Raw genomic sequence first — 18,576 nt, 5'->3', positions numbered from 1 at the left:
AAGAGTTTACCTCTCCGCTCAGCAGATAATAATAGAAATATAGAAGAGTTTACCTCTCCACTCAGCAGATAATAGAAATATAGAAGAGTTTACCTCTCCGCTCAGCAGATAATAATAGAAATATAGAAGAGTTTACCTCTCCACTCAGCAGATAATAGAAATATAGAAGAGATAACCTCTCCGCTCAGCAGATAATAATAGAAATATAGAAGAGTTTACCTCTCCACTCAGCAGATAATAGAAATATAGAAGAGTTTACCTCTCCGCTCAGCAGATAATAATAGAAATATAGAAGAGTTTACCTCTCCACTCAGCAGATAATAATAGAAATATAGAAGAGTTTACCTCTCCGCTCAGCAGATAATAGAAATATAGAAGAGTTTACCTCTCCGCTCAGCACATAATAATAGAAATATAGAAGAGTTTACCTCTCCACTCAGCAGATAATAATAGAAATATAGAAGAGTTTACCTCTCCGCTCAGCAGATAATAATAGAAATATAGAAGAGTTTACCTCTCCACTCAGCAGATAATAATAGAAATATAGAAGAATTTACCTCTCCGCTCAGCAGATAATAATAGATATATAGAAGAGTTTACCTCTCCACTCAGCAGATAATAATAGAAATATAGAAGAGTTTACCTCTCCACTCAGCAGATAATAATAGAAATATAGAAGAGTTTACCTCTCCACTCAGCAGATAGTAATAGAAATATAGAAGAGTTTACCTCTCCACTCAGCAGATAATAATAGAAATATAGAAGAGTTTACCTCTCCACTCAGCAGATAATAATAGAAATATAGAAGAATTTACCTCTCCGCTCAGCAGATAATAATAGATATATAGAAGAGTTTACCTCTCCACTCAGCAGATAATAATAGAAATATAGAAGAGTTTACCTCTCCACTCAGCAGATAATAATAGAAATATAGAAGAGTTTACCTCTCCACTCAGCAGATAGTAATAGAAATATAGAAGAGTTTACCTCTCCACTCAGCAGATAATAGAAATATAGAAGAGTTTACCTCTCCACTCAGCAGATAATAATAGAAATATAGAAGAGTTTACCTCTCCACTCAGCAGATAGTAATAGAAATATAGAAGAGTTTACCTCTCCACTCAGCAGATAATAATAGAAATATAGAAGAGTTTACCTCTCCACTCAGCAGATAATAGAAATATAGAAGAGTTTACCTCTCCACTCAGATAATAGAAATATATAAGAGTTTACCTCTCCACTCAGCAGATAGTAATAGAAATATAGAAGAGTTTACCTCTCCACTCAGCAGATAATAATAGAAATATAGAAGAGTTTACCTCTCCACTCAGCAGATAATAGAAATATAGAAGAGTTTACCTCTCCACTCAGCAGATAATAATAGAAATATAGAAGAGTTTACCTCTCCACTCAGCAGATAATAATAGAAATATAGAAGAGTTTACCTCTCCACTCAGCAGATAATAATAGAAATATAGAAGAGTTTACCTCTCCACTCAGCAAATAATAATAGAAATATAGAAGAGTTTACCTCTCCACTCAGCAGATAATAATAGAAATATAGAAGAGTTTACCTCTCCGCTCAGCAGATAATAGAAATATAGAAGAGTTTACCTCTCCACTCAGCAGATAATAATAGAATATAGAAGAGTTTACCTCTCCACTCAGCAGATAATAGAAATATAGAAGAGTTTACCTCTCCACTCAGCAGAGAATAATAGAAATATAGAAGAGTTTACCTCTCCACTCAGCAGATAATAATAGAAATATAGAAGAGTTTACCTCTCCACTCAGCAGATAATGATAGAAGTATAGAAGAGTTTACCTCTCCACTCAGCAGATAATAGAAATATAGAAGAGTTTACCTCTCCACTCAGCAGATAATAATAGAAATATAGAAGAGTTTACCTCTCCACTCAGCAGATAATAATAGAAATATAGAAGAGTTTACCTCTCCACTCAGCAGATAATGATAGAAGTATAGAAGAGTTTACCTCTCCACTCAGCAGATAATAGAAATATAGAAGAGTTTACCTCTCCACTCAGCAGATAATAATAGATATATAGAAGAGTTTACCTCTCCGCTCAGCAGATAATAATAGATATATAGAAGAGTTTACCTCTCCACTCAGCAGATAATAATAGAAATATAGAAGAGTTTACCTCTCCACTCAGCAGATAATAATAGAAATATAGAAGAGTTTACCTCTCCACTCAGCAGATAATAATAGAAATATAGAAGAGTTTACCTCTCCACTCAGCAGATAATAGAAATATAGAAGAGTTTACCTCTCCACTCAGCAGATAATAATAGAAATATAGAAGAGTTTACCTCTCCACTCAGCAGATAATAGATATATAGAAGAGTTTACCTCTCCACTCAGCAGATAATAATAGAAATATAGAAGAGTTTACCTCTCCACTCAGCAGATAATAGAAATATAGAAGAGTTTACCTCTCCACTCAGCAGATAATAATAGATATATAGAAGAGTTTACCTCTCCACTCAGCAGATAATAGAAATATAGAAGAGTTTACCTCTCCACTCAGCAGATAATAGAAATATAGAAGAGTTTACCTCTCCACTCAGCAGATAATAATAGATATATAGAAGAGTTTACCTCTCCGCTCAGCAGATAATAATAGATATATAGAAGAGTTTACCTCTCCACTCAGCAGATAATAATAGAAATATATAAGAGTTTACCTCTCCACTCAGCAGATAATAATAGAAATATAGAAGAGTTTACCTCTCCGCTCAGCAGATAATAATAGAAATATAGAAGAGTTTACCTCTCCACTCAGCAGATAATAGAAATATAGAAGAGTTTACCTCTCCACTCAGCAGATAATAATAGAAATATAGAAGAGTTTACCTCTCCACTCAGCAGATAATAATAGAAATATAGAAGAGTTTACCTCTCCACTCTGCAGATAATAGAAATATAGAAGAGTTTACCTCTCCGCTCAGCAGATAATAGATATATAGAAGAGTTTACCTCTCCACTCAGCAGATAATAATAGAAATATAGAAGAGTTTACCTCTCCACTCAGCAGATAATAATAGATATATAGAAGAGTTTACCTCTCCGCTCAGCAGATAATAATAGATATATAGAAGAGTTTACCTCTCCACTCAGCAGGGAGATGATCTGTAAGGCGAGGTCCATTACTCTTATTGTAATCTCTTTCTTGTCTCCATCCATCTTTGTTGGGTCCTTCAGGAGAAAACACTGGATGATCTGGGGGCTGGAGGTCACAGAGCGGCGCCATCATTAGTAAAGAAGACTTAGAGAGATTCACGTTTTTAAGAACATTTATGGTGATTACTTAGAAATGTGGTGGAAACGAGTGAAACATAACAAAACACCATTTTAGCATCATTGTAATCGTTACGACTCCTCATATACATAACAGAAGACACATATGAATGTTATTCACGTCTATATACAAGAACAAATGATTGATCACACAGAAATGTCGCCATCACAGCTCATTGCTGGGGGACATTTGCTTTTAGGCTCATGAACAAAAAAAAAGAGAAGGAACAGTTATTAGGATTTGTACTGTTATGGTTAATATTTTATACCTGGCTTTGATAATCATTTAAATCAATTTATCGCTCATATACAGATAGATAGATAGATAGATAGATAGATAGATAGATAGATAGATAGATAGATAGATAGATAGCAAAAAGGGAAAACAGCACAAAAAACCCCAAATTCAATAAAGCGATCTTTAATGCCCAACGGTGTGGACATTTTTTTCTGGTTGTGAGGCTGATTGTGCTTTGACTATCTTTAATTTCCGTAGATTTGGGTCTGCAAAAAGACAAACAGAAACCAGCAGGAAAATGGGAGGAAAGAAACACTGGAGGCAACAAAAAAAAGAGATAAAAGGGAGAAAGAAATCAGCAGTGGAAAAACAAGTGATGATGAGGAGCAAGGATCAGGTTGAATTGTAAATATACCTAAGAAAACGTTCACTGATGATGAAAAATCAGTGTAAAACAAGGGGTTATCTTTTGGACTGAGCACATGTCAACTGGTTTCAATTAACTATTGATTTGCAGAATTTGTTTTAGGTCTCAAACTGAAAGAGTGGTTTAGTAATAGAATGGCTATGGAATCCGTGTCTGTTGGTGAACATAACTTCAAAGAAGTATCTTTGAGAAATAAGAGTAATTTTGTGCCACCATATAGTCCACCAGTAATAGAAGCATTTATAACTGCTGTAACTAGAATCGTAGAGTGGTAGAGTTGGAAGGGACCTCCTGGGTCATCTGCTCCAACCCCCGACTCAATGCAGGAGTCACTAAATCATCGCAGACAGATGACTGTCCAGCCTCTGCTTGAAGACTTCCATTGAAGGAGAACTCACCACCTCTCGTGGCCGCCTGTTCCAATCATTGATCACCCTCACTGTCAAAAAGTTTTTTCTAATATCTAATCTGTCTCCTTCCATTCAGTTTCATCCCATTGTTTCTAGTCTTTCCTTGTGCAAATGAGAATAAAGATGATCCTTCTACAATGTGACAGCCCTTGAGATGTTTGTAGACAGCTATTAAGTCTCCTCTCAGTCTCCTTTTTTGCAGCTAAACATTCCCAAATCCTGTAACCGTTCCTCATAGGACATGGTTTGCAGACCGGTCACCATTCTGGTCGCTCTTCTCTGAACTTGCTCCAGTTTGTTGATGTCTTTTTTAAAATGTGGTGCCCAAAACTGGACCCAGTATTCCAGATGAGGTCTGACCGAGGAGGAGTAGAGGGCAATAATGACTTCACGTGATCTAGACTGTATGCTTCTGTTAATACATCCCAGAATTGTATTTGCCCTTTTTGCTGCTGCATCACACTGTTGACTCATGTTCAGTCTGTGATCTATTAGTATACCCAAGTCTTTTTCACACGTGCTGTTGCTTAGCCCTATTCCTCCCATTCTGTATATGCTTTTTTCATTTTGATTGATAGGGATATTGAGATTTTGAAAAATAACTAATAAAAATGTCAAATGCCCTAATATGACAAAAGGGGAAATCCAAGCTATAAATGATTTGTCACACAGTGAGGAAGTCATTATAAAAAAGTGCCAACAACGGCGGTGCTGTGGTTAATCATGGATCATCAAAATTATGTTAAAGAGATTGAGAGACAATTGGGGGACCTGGAGGTATACGAGAGACTAACACATGATCCTAAATTTGAAATTGCTAAGGAGATAAAAAGCCTTTTGGATGAAGCTTTAGACAAACATATTATTGATAAAAATGTATTTGATTTTTTGATAATTGAACATCCTACTACACATGCTATATATACTCTCCCGAAAATTCATACGTTTCTCGTAGCTCCTCCAGGAAGACCCATCGTCTCGGGATAGAATACCACTTTGTCTAATATTGGAATTGATTTGGATCGAGTACTTCATCCGATTGCCAGCTGCACCGATTCCTCTGTCAAGGACACTATTATAGACTTTTTGGAGAAAATTAATCAAATCAGTATAATTAGGAGAGATAATCATAGCCTCGTTTGCTGTGACATCACTATATACTCCAATTGATTATCCCGGGGGGATTAAACGCAGCGAACATAAAGTTGATGACCACTACATTTTCTGAGCATGCAAGAAAATTTATTTTACAGCTTCTAAAATTCGTGTTGACTAAAAACTATTTTCTATTTGGTGATGATTATTATCTTCAGCTGCGCGGAGTCGCCATGGGCACAAACATAGCGCCCGCGTATGCTAACTTAGTTATGAGTGTTCTTGAGGAGGATTTTGTCTCGGTGTCCCACCACTTCAGCTCTGTAGCTGTATGGTGGAGATACATAGACGACATCTTCCTCATTTGGCCTGGAACCGAAACGATGCTCTTGGAGTTCCATCAATACATGAGCACCATTGATGATACAATAAATTGACCTCGATGCATTCGAACACCATTATACATTTTTTGGATGTGGCTGTAAGAGTTGTGGGTGATGGCTTTGTTACACAGCTGTACAGTAAAACAACTGATAAAAATAATTTACTATCATATAATAGTCAACATCCCAAAAAGATGATAGAAGCTATCCCTTCTAGTCAACCGATGAGGTTTAAACGCATTGAGAGTGATAAACATTCACACGAGAGATCAATGAGGAGAATAAGGAAAACATTTTCTGATAGGGGTTACCCCAAAAATCTATTAAATGACCAAAAATAGGGTTGATGACATTTTTAGAGAAGACTTATTTTTAAAAAAAGTACGGTATATTACTAAAAAACCTAGTCGCATTCTCTTTGTCACAACACATTGTGAAGAAAGCCAGAAAATGGCAAAAGTGATTTATAAACATTGGGATATGTTACCGTATATACTCGAGTATAAGCCGACCCGAGTATAAGCTGACCCCCCTAATTTTGCCACAAAAAACTGGGAAAACTTATTGACTCGAGTATAAGCCTAGGGTGGAAAATGCAGCAGCTGCCGGAAATGTCAAAAGTAATAATAGATACCAATAAAAGTAAAATTAATTGAGACATCAGTAGGTTAAGTGTTTTTGAATATCCATATTGAATCAGGAGCCCCATATAATGCTCCATACAGTTCAGATGGGCCCCATAAGATGCTCCATACAAAATACGCTCCATATAATGCTCCATATTAAAATATGCCCCATATAATGCTCCATACAGTTCATTATGGCCCCATAAGATGCTCCATAGAAAATATGCCACATGTAATGCTCCATAAAGTTTATGATGAGCCCCATAAAATGCTCCATAATAAAATATGCCCCATATAATCCTGCATAAAGGTTAATAATGGCCCCATAAAATGCTCCATACATTATGCCCCGTAAGATGCTCCATAGATTATGCCCCATAAGATGCTCCATACATTACGCCCCATAAGATGCTCCACACATTATGCCCCATAAGATGCTCCATAGATTATGCCCCATAAGATGCTCCATTGATTATGCCCCATAAGATGCTCCATAGATTATGTCCCATAAGATGCTCCATACATTACGCCCCATAAGATGCTCCATTGATTATGCCCCATAAGATGCTCCATAGATTATGCCCCATGAGATGCTCCATACATTATGCCCCATGAGATGCTCCATACATTACGCCCCATAAGATGCTCCATTGATTATGCCCCATAAGATGCTCCATAGATTATGGCCCCATAAGATGCTCCATACATTATGCCCCATGAGATGCTCCATACATTATGCCCCATAAGATGCTCCATACATTATGTCCCATAAGATGCTCCATACATTACGCCCCATAAGATGCTCCATACATTACGCCCCATAAGATGCTCCATACATTATGCCCCATAAGATGATCCATAGATTATGGCCCCATAAGATGCTCCATACATTATGCCCCATAAGATGATCCATAGATTATGGCCCCATAAGATGCTCCATACATTACGCCCCATAAGATGCTCCATACATTATGCCCCATAAGATGCTCCATTGATTATGCCCCATAAGATGCTCCATACATTACGCCCCATAAGATGCTCCACACATTATGCCCCATAAGATGCTCCATACATTACGCCCCATAAGATGCTCCACACATTATGCCCCATAAGATGCTCCATACATTATGCCCCATAAGATGCTCCATACATTACGCCCCATAAGATGCTCCACACATTATGCCCCATAAGATGCTCCATACATTATGCCCCATAAGATGCTCCATACATTATGCCCCATAAGATGCTCCATACATTATGCCCCATAAGATGCTCCATACATTACGCCCCATAAGATGCTCCATACATTACGCCCCATAAGATGCTCCATACATTACGCCCCATAAGATGCTCCATACATTACGCCCCATAAGATGCTCCATACATTACGCCCCATAAGATGCTCCATAGATTATGCCCCATAAGATGCTCCATACATTATGCCCCATAAGATGCTCCATACATTACGCCCCATAAGATGCTCCATTGATTATGCCCCATAAGATGCTCCATAGATTATGCCCCATGAGATGCTCCATACATTATGCCCCATGAGATGCTCCATACATTACGCCCCATAAGATGCTCCATTGATTATGCCCCATAAGATGCTCCATAGATTATGGCCCCATAAGATGCTCCATACATTATGCCCCATGAGATGCTCCATACATTATGCCCCATAAGATGCTCCATACATTATGTCCCATAAGATGCTCCATACATTACGCCCCATAAGATGCTCCATACATTACGCCCCATAAGATGCTCCATACATTATGCCCCATAAGATGATCCATAGATTATGGCCCCATAAGATGCTCCATACATTATGCCCCATAAGATGATCCATAGATTATGGCCCCATAAGATGCTCCATACATTACGCCCCATAAGATGCTCCATACATTACGCCCCATAAGATGCTCCATACATTATGCCCCATAAGATGCTCCATTGATTATGCCCCATAAGATGCTCCATACATTACGCCCCATAAGATGCTCCACACATTATGCCCCATAAGATGCTCCATACATTATGCCCCATAAGATGCTCCATACATTATGCCCCATAAGATGCTCCATACATTACGCCCCATAAGATGCTCCATACATTACGCCCCATAAGATGCTCCATACATTACGCCCCATAAGATGCTCCATACATTACGCCCCATAAGATGCTCCATACATTACGCCCCATAAGATGCTCCATAGATTATGCCCCATAAGATGCTCCATACATTATGCCCCATAAGATGCTCCATACATTACGCCCCATAAGATGCTCCATAGATTATGCCCCATAAGATGCTCCATACATTATGCCCCATAAGATGCTCCATACATTATGCCCCATAAGATGCTCCATACATTATGCCCCATAAGATGCTCCATACATTATGCCCCATAAGATGCTCCATAGATTATGCCCCATAAGATGCTCCATACATTACGCCCCATAAGATGCTCCATAGATTATGCCCCATAAGATGCTCCATACATTATGCCCCATAAGATGCTCCATAGATTATGCCCCATAAGATGCTCCATACATTACGCCCCATAAGATGCTCCATAGATTATGCCCCATAAGATGCTCCATACATTAGCCCCATAAGATGCTCCATAGATTATGCCCCATAAGATGCTCCATACATTATGCCCCATAAGATGCTCCATAGATTATGCCCCATAAGATGCTCCATACATTACGCCCCATAAGATGCTCCATAGATTATGCCCCATAAGATGCTCCATACATTACGCCCCATAAGATGCTCCATACATTACGCCCCATAAGATGCTCCATACATTATGCCCCATAAGATGCTCCATAGATTATGCCCCATAAGATGCTCCATAGATTATGCCCCATACGATGCTCCATAGATTATGCCCCATACGATGCTCCATACATTACGCCCCATAAGATGCTCCATACATTATGCCCCATAAGATGCTCCATAGATTATGTCCCATAAGATGCTCCATAGATTATGTCCCATAAGATGCTCCATACATTATGCCCCATAAGATGCTCCATACATTATGCCCCATAAGATGCTCCATACATTATGCCCCATAAGATGCTCCATACATTATGCCCCATAAGATGCTCCATACATTATGCCCCATAAGATGCTCCATACATTACTCCCCATAAGATGCTCCACACATTGTTGCCCCATAAGATGCTCCATACATTATGCCCCATAAGATGCTCCACACATTATGCCCCATAAAATGCTCCATAGATTATGTCCCATAAGATGCTCCATACATTATGCCCCATATGCTGTCGCTGCGATTAAAGAAGAAAAAAAGTCACATACCTCTCGTCGCTCAGGCCCCCGGCACTTGCGATATTCACCTCTCCCCGTTCCACCGCCGTCTTCCGCAGTGACTGTGCTGGCAGAGGGCGGCACGCACACTAAGCAAGTCATTGCACCCTCTGACCTGAACAGTCACAGCCAGAGGACGTGGAAGACGGAGCAGCGCCAGGCGGTGGATCGGGGAGAGGTGAATATTGCGCAATGCTCACCTCCCCCGATATATACACCTGCTCCCGGCGCGGTCCCTGCTTGTCAGAGACAGATGGTCGGCGCCGGCAGCTTGGTCCGGTGTTCAGCGGTCACATCGTACCGTTCATTAAAGTAATGAATATGTGGCTCCACCCCTATGGGAGTGGAGTCGCGTCCATATTCATTACTTTAATGAGCGGTACCACGTGACCGCTGAACTCAGGAAGAGCTACAGGCCCCGCAGAAGCAGGAACGTGCAGAGATGCACCGGGAGCAGGTAAGTATAATTTGACAGCTGCCGCTCCTCTCCCCCGCCGACCCCCTGGGACAACGCCTCGAGTATAAGCCGAGAGGGGCACTTTCAGCCCCAAAAAATGGGATGAAAATCTCGGCTTATACTCGAGTATATACGGTAAATAAGTGTGTACCTCATATTGAGGAATTTAGACAACCACCCATTTTTTTGTATAAAAGAAACTGTGCTATTGGTTCCAATTTGGTGAAATCTGATATTGGATCTTTTAAAAAATCTTACCAGACCACATTGACAGGGAATGACAGAAGGGCTGTTTCCTCTGTTTGTCATGCGTCAATTGTTGCCTTATGATCAACCCCTTTCTGACCTTGGACGGGATAGTACGTCCGAGGTCAGATCCCCGCTTTGAGGTGGGCTCCGGCAGTGAGCCTGCAAAGCCGGGACATGTCAGCTGTTTTGTACAGCTGACATGTGCCTGCAATAGTGGTGGGTGGAATCGCGATCCACCCGCCGCTATTAACTAGTTAAATGCTGATGTCAAACGCTGACCGCTGCATTTAACTAGCGCTTCTGGCCATCGGGCCAGAAATGAGCGCATCGCTGACTCCCGGGGCATGACAACCAGAGGTGCTGTGAGCGCCACCCTGTGGTCAGAGCTCATAGCAAGCCTGTTATGCAGCTACATAGGAGGGATCTATGCATCGCTCCTATGTAGCAGAGCCGATTGAGTTATGGCAGCTTCTAGCCTCCCATGGAGAATATTGAAGCATGGCAAAAGTAAAAGAAAAATGTTTTAAAAAATATGAAAAAAAATAAAAAAAAAAACATAAAAAGTTCAAATCACTCCACTTTCCCCCATTCAAAATAAAACAATACAATAAAAAATCTAAACGTACACATATTTGGTATCGCCGTGCTCAGAATCGCTCGCTCTATCAATAAAAAAAAGCATTACCCTGATCGCTAAACGACGTAGCGAGAAAAAAAATCAAAACGCCAAAATTAAATTTTTCTGTTCGCCGCGACATTGCAATAAAATGCAATGAGTGATAAAAAGAACGCATCTGCACTGATATTGCATCAGATAAAAACGTCAGCTCGTCCCGCAAAAAATAATCCATCACCCAACCCCAGATCCCGAAAAATGGAGACGCTATCGGAAAATGGTGCAATTTTTTTACCACTTACATAAAAGAGAACCAAGTCATGTTAGGTGTCTATGAACTCGTAATAACCTGGAGAATCATAATGGCAGCTCAGTTTTAGCATTTAGTGAACCTAGCAAAAAAGCCAACCAAAAAACAAGTGTGGGAGTGCACTTATTTTGCAATTTCACCACACTTGGAATTTTTTTCCCATTTTCTAGTACACGGCATGGTAAAACCAATGATGTCGTTCAAAAGTACAACTTGTCCCGCAAAAAATAAGCCCTCACATGGCCAAATTGACGGAAAAATAAAAAAGTTATGGCTCTGGGAAGGAGGGGAGCGAAAAACAAAAACATAAAAAAAGCTCCGGTCATGAAGGGGTTAAAGGTACCTTCACACTAAGCGACGCTGCAGCGATACAGACAACGATGCCGATCGCTGCAGCGTCGCTGTTTGGTCGCTGGAGAGCTGTCACACAGACCGCTCTCCAGCGACCAACGATGCCGAGGTCCCCGGGTAACCAGGGAAAACATCGGGTTACTAAGCGCAGGGCCGCGCTTAGTAACCCGATGTTTACCCTGGTTACCAGTGTAAAATGTAAAAAAAACAAACAGTACATACTCACCTTCGCGTCCCCCGGCGTCCGCTTCCTGCACTGACTGAGCGCCGGCCCTAACAGCAGAGCGCTGACGTCACCGCTGTGCTGTGCTTTTACTTTACGGCCGGCGCTCAGTCAGTGTGGGAAGCAGACGGCGAGGGACGCGTGACAGACAGCAGAAGGTGAGTATGTACTGTTTGGTTTTTTACATTTTACGCTGGTAACCATCGGGTTACTAAGCGCGGCCCTGCGCTTAGTAACCCGATATTTACCCTGGTTACCAGTGTAAAACATTGCTGGCATCGTTGCTTTTGCTGTCAAACACAACGATACACGGCGATCTGACGACCAAATAAAGTTCTGAACTTTAACCAACGACCAGCGATATCACAGCAGGATCCTGATCGCTGCTGCGTGTCAAACTAAACGATATCGCTAGCCAGGACGCTGCAACGTCACGGATCGCTAGCGTTATCGTTTAGTGTGACGGTACCTTAAGGGTGTAGATTTTCACATCCTATTACAAATGAAGAATTTACTATCAGACATCGCTTGAGGTGCGATTGTGAATGTGTCATTTATTTATTGCAGTGCCCTCGCTCCTTGTGGTGTGTCGGTGAAACTACGTGTGATGTTAATCAACACCGACGTCCCACAAAGAGGAAGAGGATGGACTCACCGGTCTCACAGCAGAGAAACCATTACCGGTAATGAGGAGAGGATCGTATACGGATGGATAATGAGACAAAATACTTGCTCACATCATTTAATGATGTATATTAATTGATTTGTCAGTTGTTTATATGTCATTATTAATAGAATTCATTTTGCTGTTATTGCTTTTGGTTTAGGTTCTTCATCCTTGAGGTTGACGCACTCACATGTTCTAAAAAAAAAAATATATATATATATATATATATATATACACACAGATATATGAAAAAGTTTGGGCACCCCTATTAATCTTAAGCTTAATGTTTTATAAAAATTGTTTTTTTGCAACAGCTATTTCCGCTTCATATATCTAATAACTGTTGGACACAGTAATGTTTCTGCCTTGAAATGAGGTTTATTGTACTAACAGAAAATGTACAATCTGCATTCAAACAAAATTTGACAGGTGCATAAGTATGGGCACCTCACCAGAGAAGTGACATTAATATTTAGTAGATCCTCCTTTTGCAAAAATAACAGCCTCTAGTCACTTCCTGTGGCTTTTAATGAGATCCTGGATGAAGGTATTTTTGACCATTCCTCTTTACAAAACAATTCCAGTTCAGTTAAGTTTGATGGTCGCCGAGCATGGACAGCCCTCTTCAAATGATCCCACAGATGTTCAATGATATTCAGGTCTGGGGACTGGGATGGCCATTCCATGAACAGTGTAATTGTTCCTCTGCATGAATGCCTGAGTAGATTTGGAGCAGGGTTTTGGATCATTGTCTTGCTGAAAGATCCATCCCCTGCGTAACTTCAACTTTGTCACTGATTCATGAACATTATTGTCAAGAATCTGCTGATACTGAGAGGAATCCATGCGTCCCTCAACTTTAACAAGATTCCCGGTGCCGGCATTGGCCACACAGCCCCAAAGCATGATGGAACCTCCACCAAATTTTACTGTGGGTAGCAAGTGTTTTTCTTGGAATGCTGTGTTTTTTTGCCGCCGTGCATAACGCCTTTTTGTATTACCAAACAACCCAATCTTGGTTTCATCAGTCCACAGGACCTTCTTCCAAAAAGAAATTGGCTTCTCCAAATGTGCTTTTGCATACCTCAGCCGACTCTGTTTGTGGCGTGCTTGCAGAAACGGCTTCTTTCGCATCACTCTCCCATACAGCTTCTCCTTGTGCACAGTGCGTTGTATAGTTGACCGATGCACAGTGACACCATCTGCAGCAAGTTGATGCTGCAGCTCTCTGGAGGTGGTCTGAGGATTGTCCTTGACTGATCTCACCATTCTTCTTCTCTGCCTTTCTGATGTTTTTCTTGGCCTGCCACTTCTGGCCTTAACAAGAACTGTACCTGTGTTCTTCCATTTCCTTACTATGTTCCTCACAGTGGAAATTGACAGGTTAAATCTCTGAGACAGCTTTTTGTATCCTTCCCCTGAACAACTATGTCGAATAATCTTTGTTTTCAGATCATTTGACAGTTGTTTTGAGGAGCCCATGATGCCACTCTTCAGAGGAGATTCAAACAGGAGAACAACTTGTAAATGGCCACTTTAAGTAGCTTTTCTCATGATTGCATACACCTGGCTATGAAGTTCAAAGCTCAATGAGGTTATAAAACCAAAAAAAGTGCTTTAGTAAGTCAGTAAAAAGTAGGTAGGAGTATTTAAAACAAGAAAATGATAAGGGTGCCCATACTTATGCATCTGTCAAATTTTGTTTGAATGCAGATTGCACATTTTCTGTTAGTGCAATAAACCTCATTTCAAGGCAGAAACATTACTGTGTCCAATACTTATTAGATATATGAAACTGAGGGGGGTGGCCTGAGCATGATGTGAGCAGTCGTCTGAGGCAGGAGCTCCCGCTCAGTATAAGCAATATGCAGGATTGCAGCCTGTAAAATTGGTGGCCAGGTACCTGAAATAATTGGGGAATCAGTGACCGGTGTGGTGCCTGTGGATCTGAGTGCCTGCGGGGCAATGACCGGCAGAAGGAGCTCCAGGAAGGCGGCTGGGGAGCAGGAGAGAAAGACCCAAGATGGCGCTGGCCAGGAGGAAAGGCTGTCAGAGGAGCCTGTGATTGTGGGGGAGGATCCTAGGAGAGCAGATGCAGCAGCCAGGCTGCAGCGCTTCGCCCGACAGACAGAGGAGATCCGGAGCCCAGCTGTGACCGGCAAGGTGAAAGATAAGCCTGTGCTGCATGGAGATATGGAGGAGCTGGGGGAGGAGGAGGGAGAGGACAGCGATGGTGGGAGCCGTTCTGTGCAGGAGAAGGAGGAGGAGAGCGGGGGAATCATGAAAGGCTCTGTGCTATGCATTGAGGGAATGCAGATACCTGAGGAGCCCACTCTGAAGGATGTGTTTAAGGTGGTTTTATACAGTCACAATACTATCACCAATATGGCTGCACAGATGGGGGTCACGCAGGCAGACATGTCCAAAATGCAACATTCCTTGCACGTGACTAAGGAAAGGATGGGAGAGGCGGAAAAACGCATTAGCGGTGCCAAAGACTGTATTGCTAAGGCGGATAAGGCTACAAAATGCATGAGTGCTGCGGTTTCTGCCATACAAGCGAAAACGGACGACCTTGAAAATAGGTCCAGGCGCAATAATGTGCGGCTGATTGGGGTGCCTGAAAAGACGGAAGGCGCGGCGCCAACAGGGTTCTTTGAAAAATGGCTATTAAACCATATTGGAGCCGACAAGTTATCTCGGATGTATGCTATTGAAAGAGCACACCGCATCCCTATGTATCCCTCCCCCCTGGGCGTCCTCCTAGACAAGTGCTAGTCAAGGTCTTGCACTACCGTGACAGAGACGCCATTCTCAGACATGCCAGAGAGAACCCGGATTTGCAGATAAATGGCTCAAGGATTTCCATATTTCCGGACTTCTCCATAGAGGTACAGAAGAAGAGCCAAATTTGTCCATATCAAGAAGAGGCTGAGGGAGATCGGCGTCACTTACTCGATGCTGTACCCGGCCAAACAGAGAGTGTTCGCTGAAGGGAAAGTGCACTTCTTCACGGGGGGTAAAGCGGCACTCGGATGGCTGGACAGCAACGAGCAACATTTGCGTCAAGCGAAATTAAAGGACTCAGTGGGATGATAGAACGGTTCTTTTTTATTCTTGTTTCTCTTTTACTGCCTCTTTTTTTTTTTTTTTGAGAGATCCATTGACTCCTTTTTTCCCCCCTGGGTTTTTGTTTTCTTATGAGGCGGGGATGGGCCCTTGTTGGATCTCGAGTTGAAATGTAAATAGGCTGCAATCGACAAGTCATGTGAGAGTCCCAATAGTTTGGGACAAGCGGCGGGACTGTTGGACGGGGTTAACAGACTGTTCCGGATAAAGTGCGCTCTCCCTCCGTGTTAGGAGGGGATAGAAGGATGAGATGGGGATTTGTTGGGGATGTTTCTCTGTTGTGTGGGGGGAGGGGGGTGGGGTTGGGAAAATATTTGTATAATGTACATCACCATGGTTAGGCTACTTTCACACTAGCGTTTTTCTGTAGACGTCGAAAAGCGTCGTTTTGTGAAAAAAACGCATCCTGCAAAATGTCCCGCAGGATGCGTTTTTTTCCCCATAGACTTGTATTGGCGACGCATTGCGACGGATTGTCATACGTCGTGTACGTCGTATGCGTCGAAAATTGGCGACACGTCGTCGGGAAAAAACATTGATTGTAACGTTTTTTTGTCTCCGCCTAAAAAACGTGTCGCGGCGCATCCTGCGGCAGGCATCGTTGGCTACAATGGAAGCCTATGGACGCAGGATCCGTCGAGACACGTCGTACGACGCAATGCAGCGCTGCAATACGTTTTTTTAATCTGAGCATGCTCAGAAGCTGGATTTTGTAGCCAATTGGCCAGACACCCCCAAATCTATATAAACCTGGCCTGGGCCTTGAACCCCACATATGCCAGCAAGAACCCTACAGAGAAGAAGCCTGCCACAAGACTCCAGCCTTCCACAAGACTCCAGCCTGCCACAAGACTCCAGCCTGCCAGCTGCAAGACCCCAGCCTGCCACAAAAGACTCCAGCCTGCCACAAAAGACTCCAGCCTGCCACAAAAGACTCCAGCCTGCCACAAAAGACTCCAGCCTGCCACAAAAGACTCCAGCCTGCCAGCTGCAAGACCCCAGCCTGCCACAAGACCCCAGCCTGCCACAAGACCCCAGCTTGCCACAAGACCCCAGCTTGCCACAAGACCCCAGCTTGCCACAAGACCCCAGCTTGCCACAAGACTCCAGCAAGCCTGCCACAAGACTCCAGCAAGCCTGCCACAAGACTCCAGCAAGCCTGCCACAAGACTCCAGCCTGCCACAAAAGACTCCAGCCTGCCACAAAAGACTCCAGCCTGCCACAAGACTCCAGCCTGCCACAAGACTCCAGCCTGCCACAAGACTCCAGCCTGCCACAAGACTCCAGCCTGCCACAAGACTCCAGCCTGCCACAAGACTCCAGCCTTCCACAAGACTCCAGCCTTCCACAAGACTCCAGCCTGCCACAAGACTCCAGCAAGCCTGCCACAAGACTCCAGCCTGCCACAAGACTCCAGCCTGCCACAAAAGACTCCAGAGTGCCAGCAAGACTTCTGTCTGCCATCAAGACTCGACTGCCAGCTAGACTCCAGCCACACCCAAACTCCAGCCACCATAGAGCCAGTGTGAGTATTGCCATTTTTGTGTGCATTTGTGTCTGTATGGTACTGACTACAGCAAGAGCTTAAAACCTGAATATAACCTGAGGCCTGCCATCGTCCTGCAACAGCCAGTGTCCTGCTAGAGTCCAGATCCACCCTGAGGCCTGCCACTGTGAAGACATGCAGCTCCAGCTGGAGGACTGCCAGCCTTTTTTATGTGTGTATGTGTGTGTGTGCGTATGCGTCTTGTGTTTGGGTCCGCCTGTGTGTCTTTGTGCATCTGTGTGTGTTTGCATAAAGCCTATGTGCTCGTGTGTGTGTGTGCGTGTGTATTTTCGTACGGCTGTGTGTGGCTGTGTGCTTTTGTATGTATGTCTTCACCTGTCTGCACCTTATGCCTTCACCAATCTTATGCCTGTTCATGTGTTATGCTTGTGTTATGCCTGCGCCTGTGTGCTTTCAGGCATGTTTGTGTGCGTCTTGGTGATTGCATGTGCATTCGTCCATGCCTTTTGGTTAAATCCCTTTTTCTGATGTATTTACCAAGTATAGTGGTCTGTGCAGCATGTGGTTTCAATGTGTGAGCGTCTTTTTTTTTTTTTTTTTTATATTTAAAATTTTTTTTTTATTATTTGAAACCACCCAGTTGATGTACTTGTATTTAAAATAAAAAGCATTTTAGCTCCTTTGTTATGTTTTTTATTTTTTTAAAAAAAGGAAATAAAAAAATTAAATAATAAAATGTTTAATAACAAATGTCCGTAGTATAATTTCAGAAATGAAAATTTAAAAATGGTATATGTACAAACGGTAACACATGCAATACAGAGTTGTTTGAGGGCTTATTTTAGAATAAAGGTAATACTTTAATTTTTTTTTGGGGGGGGGAGGTGAATTTTTCAAGGGATTTTTGGAAATAAAATATGTGGTAAATATCTTTTAACATGGTGGGTTCAATTTAATTTTTTTTTTTTTTTGTACATGGAAATGGTTAGGTGCACCGGGTGTATTTGTTTTTAGGTTTGGGTGTTCACTTTCCTGAACATTGCTCACATCATTTTAGCAGGGTGGTTATCGTTAAACATTACCTAGTTCGGGGGGTGGTCTAACTATAAATTCATTATACTTACAGGTACACCAGGTACCTCCTACAGGGACCACCCAAACCCACCCAGACGTACCCACATCTCTAAATCTTTCAAAGTAAGTTTTGAAGACCCTAAATCT

General features: G+C 42.2%; 1 protein-coding gene across 5 annotated transcripts in view; it reads right to left on the bottom strand.

Moving 5' to 3' along the window:
- LOC143808876 (uncharacterized) overlaps positions 1-18,576 on the bottom strand; it is a 986,487-nt gene that overhangs the window by 929,604 nt on the left and 38,307 nt on the right. For all 5 annotated transcript variants that reach the window (XM_077292026.1, XM_077292028.1, XM_077292027.1 and 2 more), the window contains exon 2: positions 3,129-3,249. In XM_077292026.1, coding sequence (XP_077148141.1) covers positions 3,129-3,206 — 78 coding nt within the window. In that variant the 5' untranslated portion in view covers positions 3,207-3,249. The remainder of the gene's footprint in view (positions 1-3,128; positions 3,250-18,576) is intronic.

Source organism: Ranitomeya variabilis, chromosome 2 (genome assembly GCF_051348905.1).
Source record: "Ranitomeya variabilis isolate aRanVar5 chromosome 2, aRanVar5.hap1, whole genome shotgun sequence".
Classification (NCBI taxonomy): domain Eukaryota; kingdom Metazoa; phylum Chordata; class Amphibia; order Anura; family Dendrobatidae; genus Ranitomeya; species Ranitomeya variabilis.
This window is presented reverse-complemented; position numbering and strand designations above follow the sequence as displayed.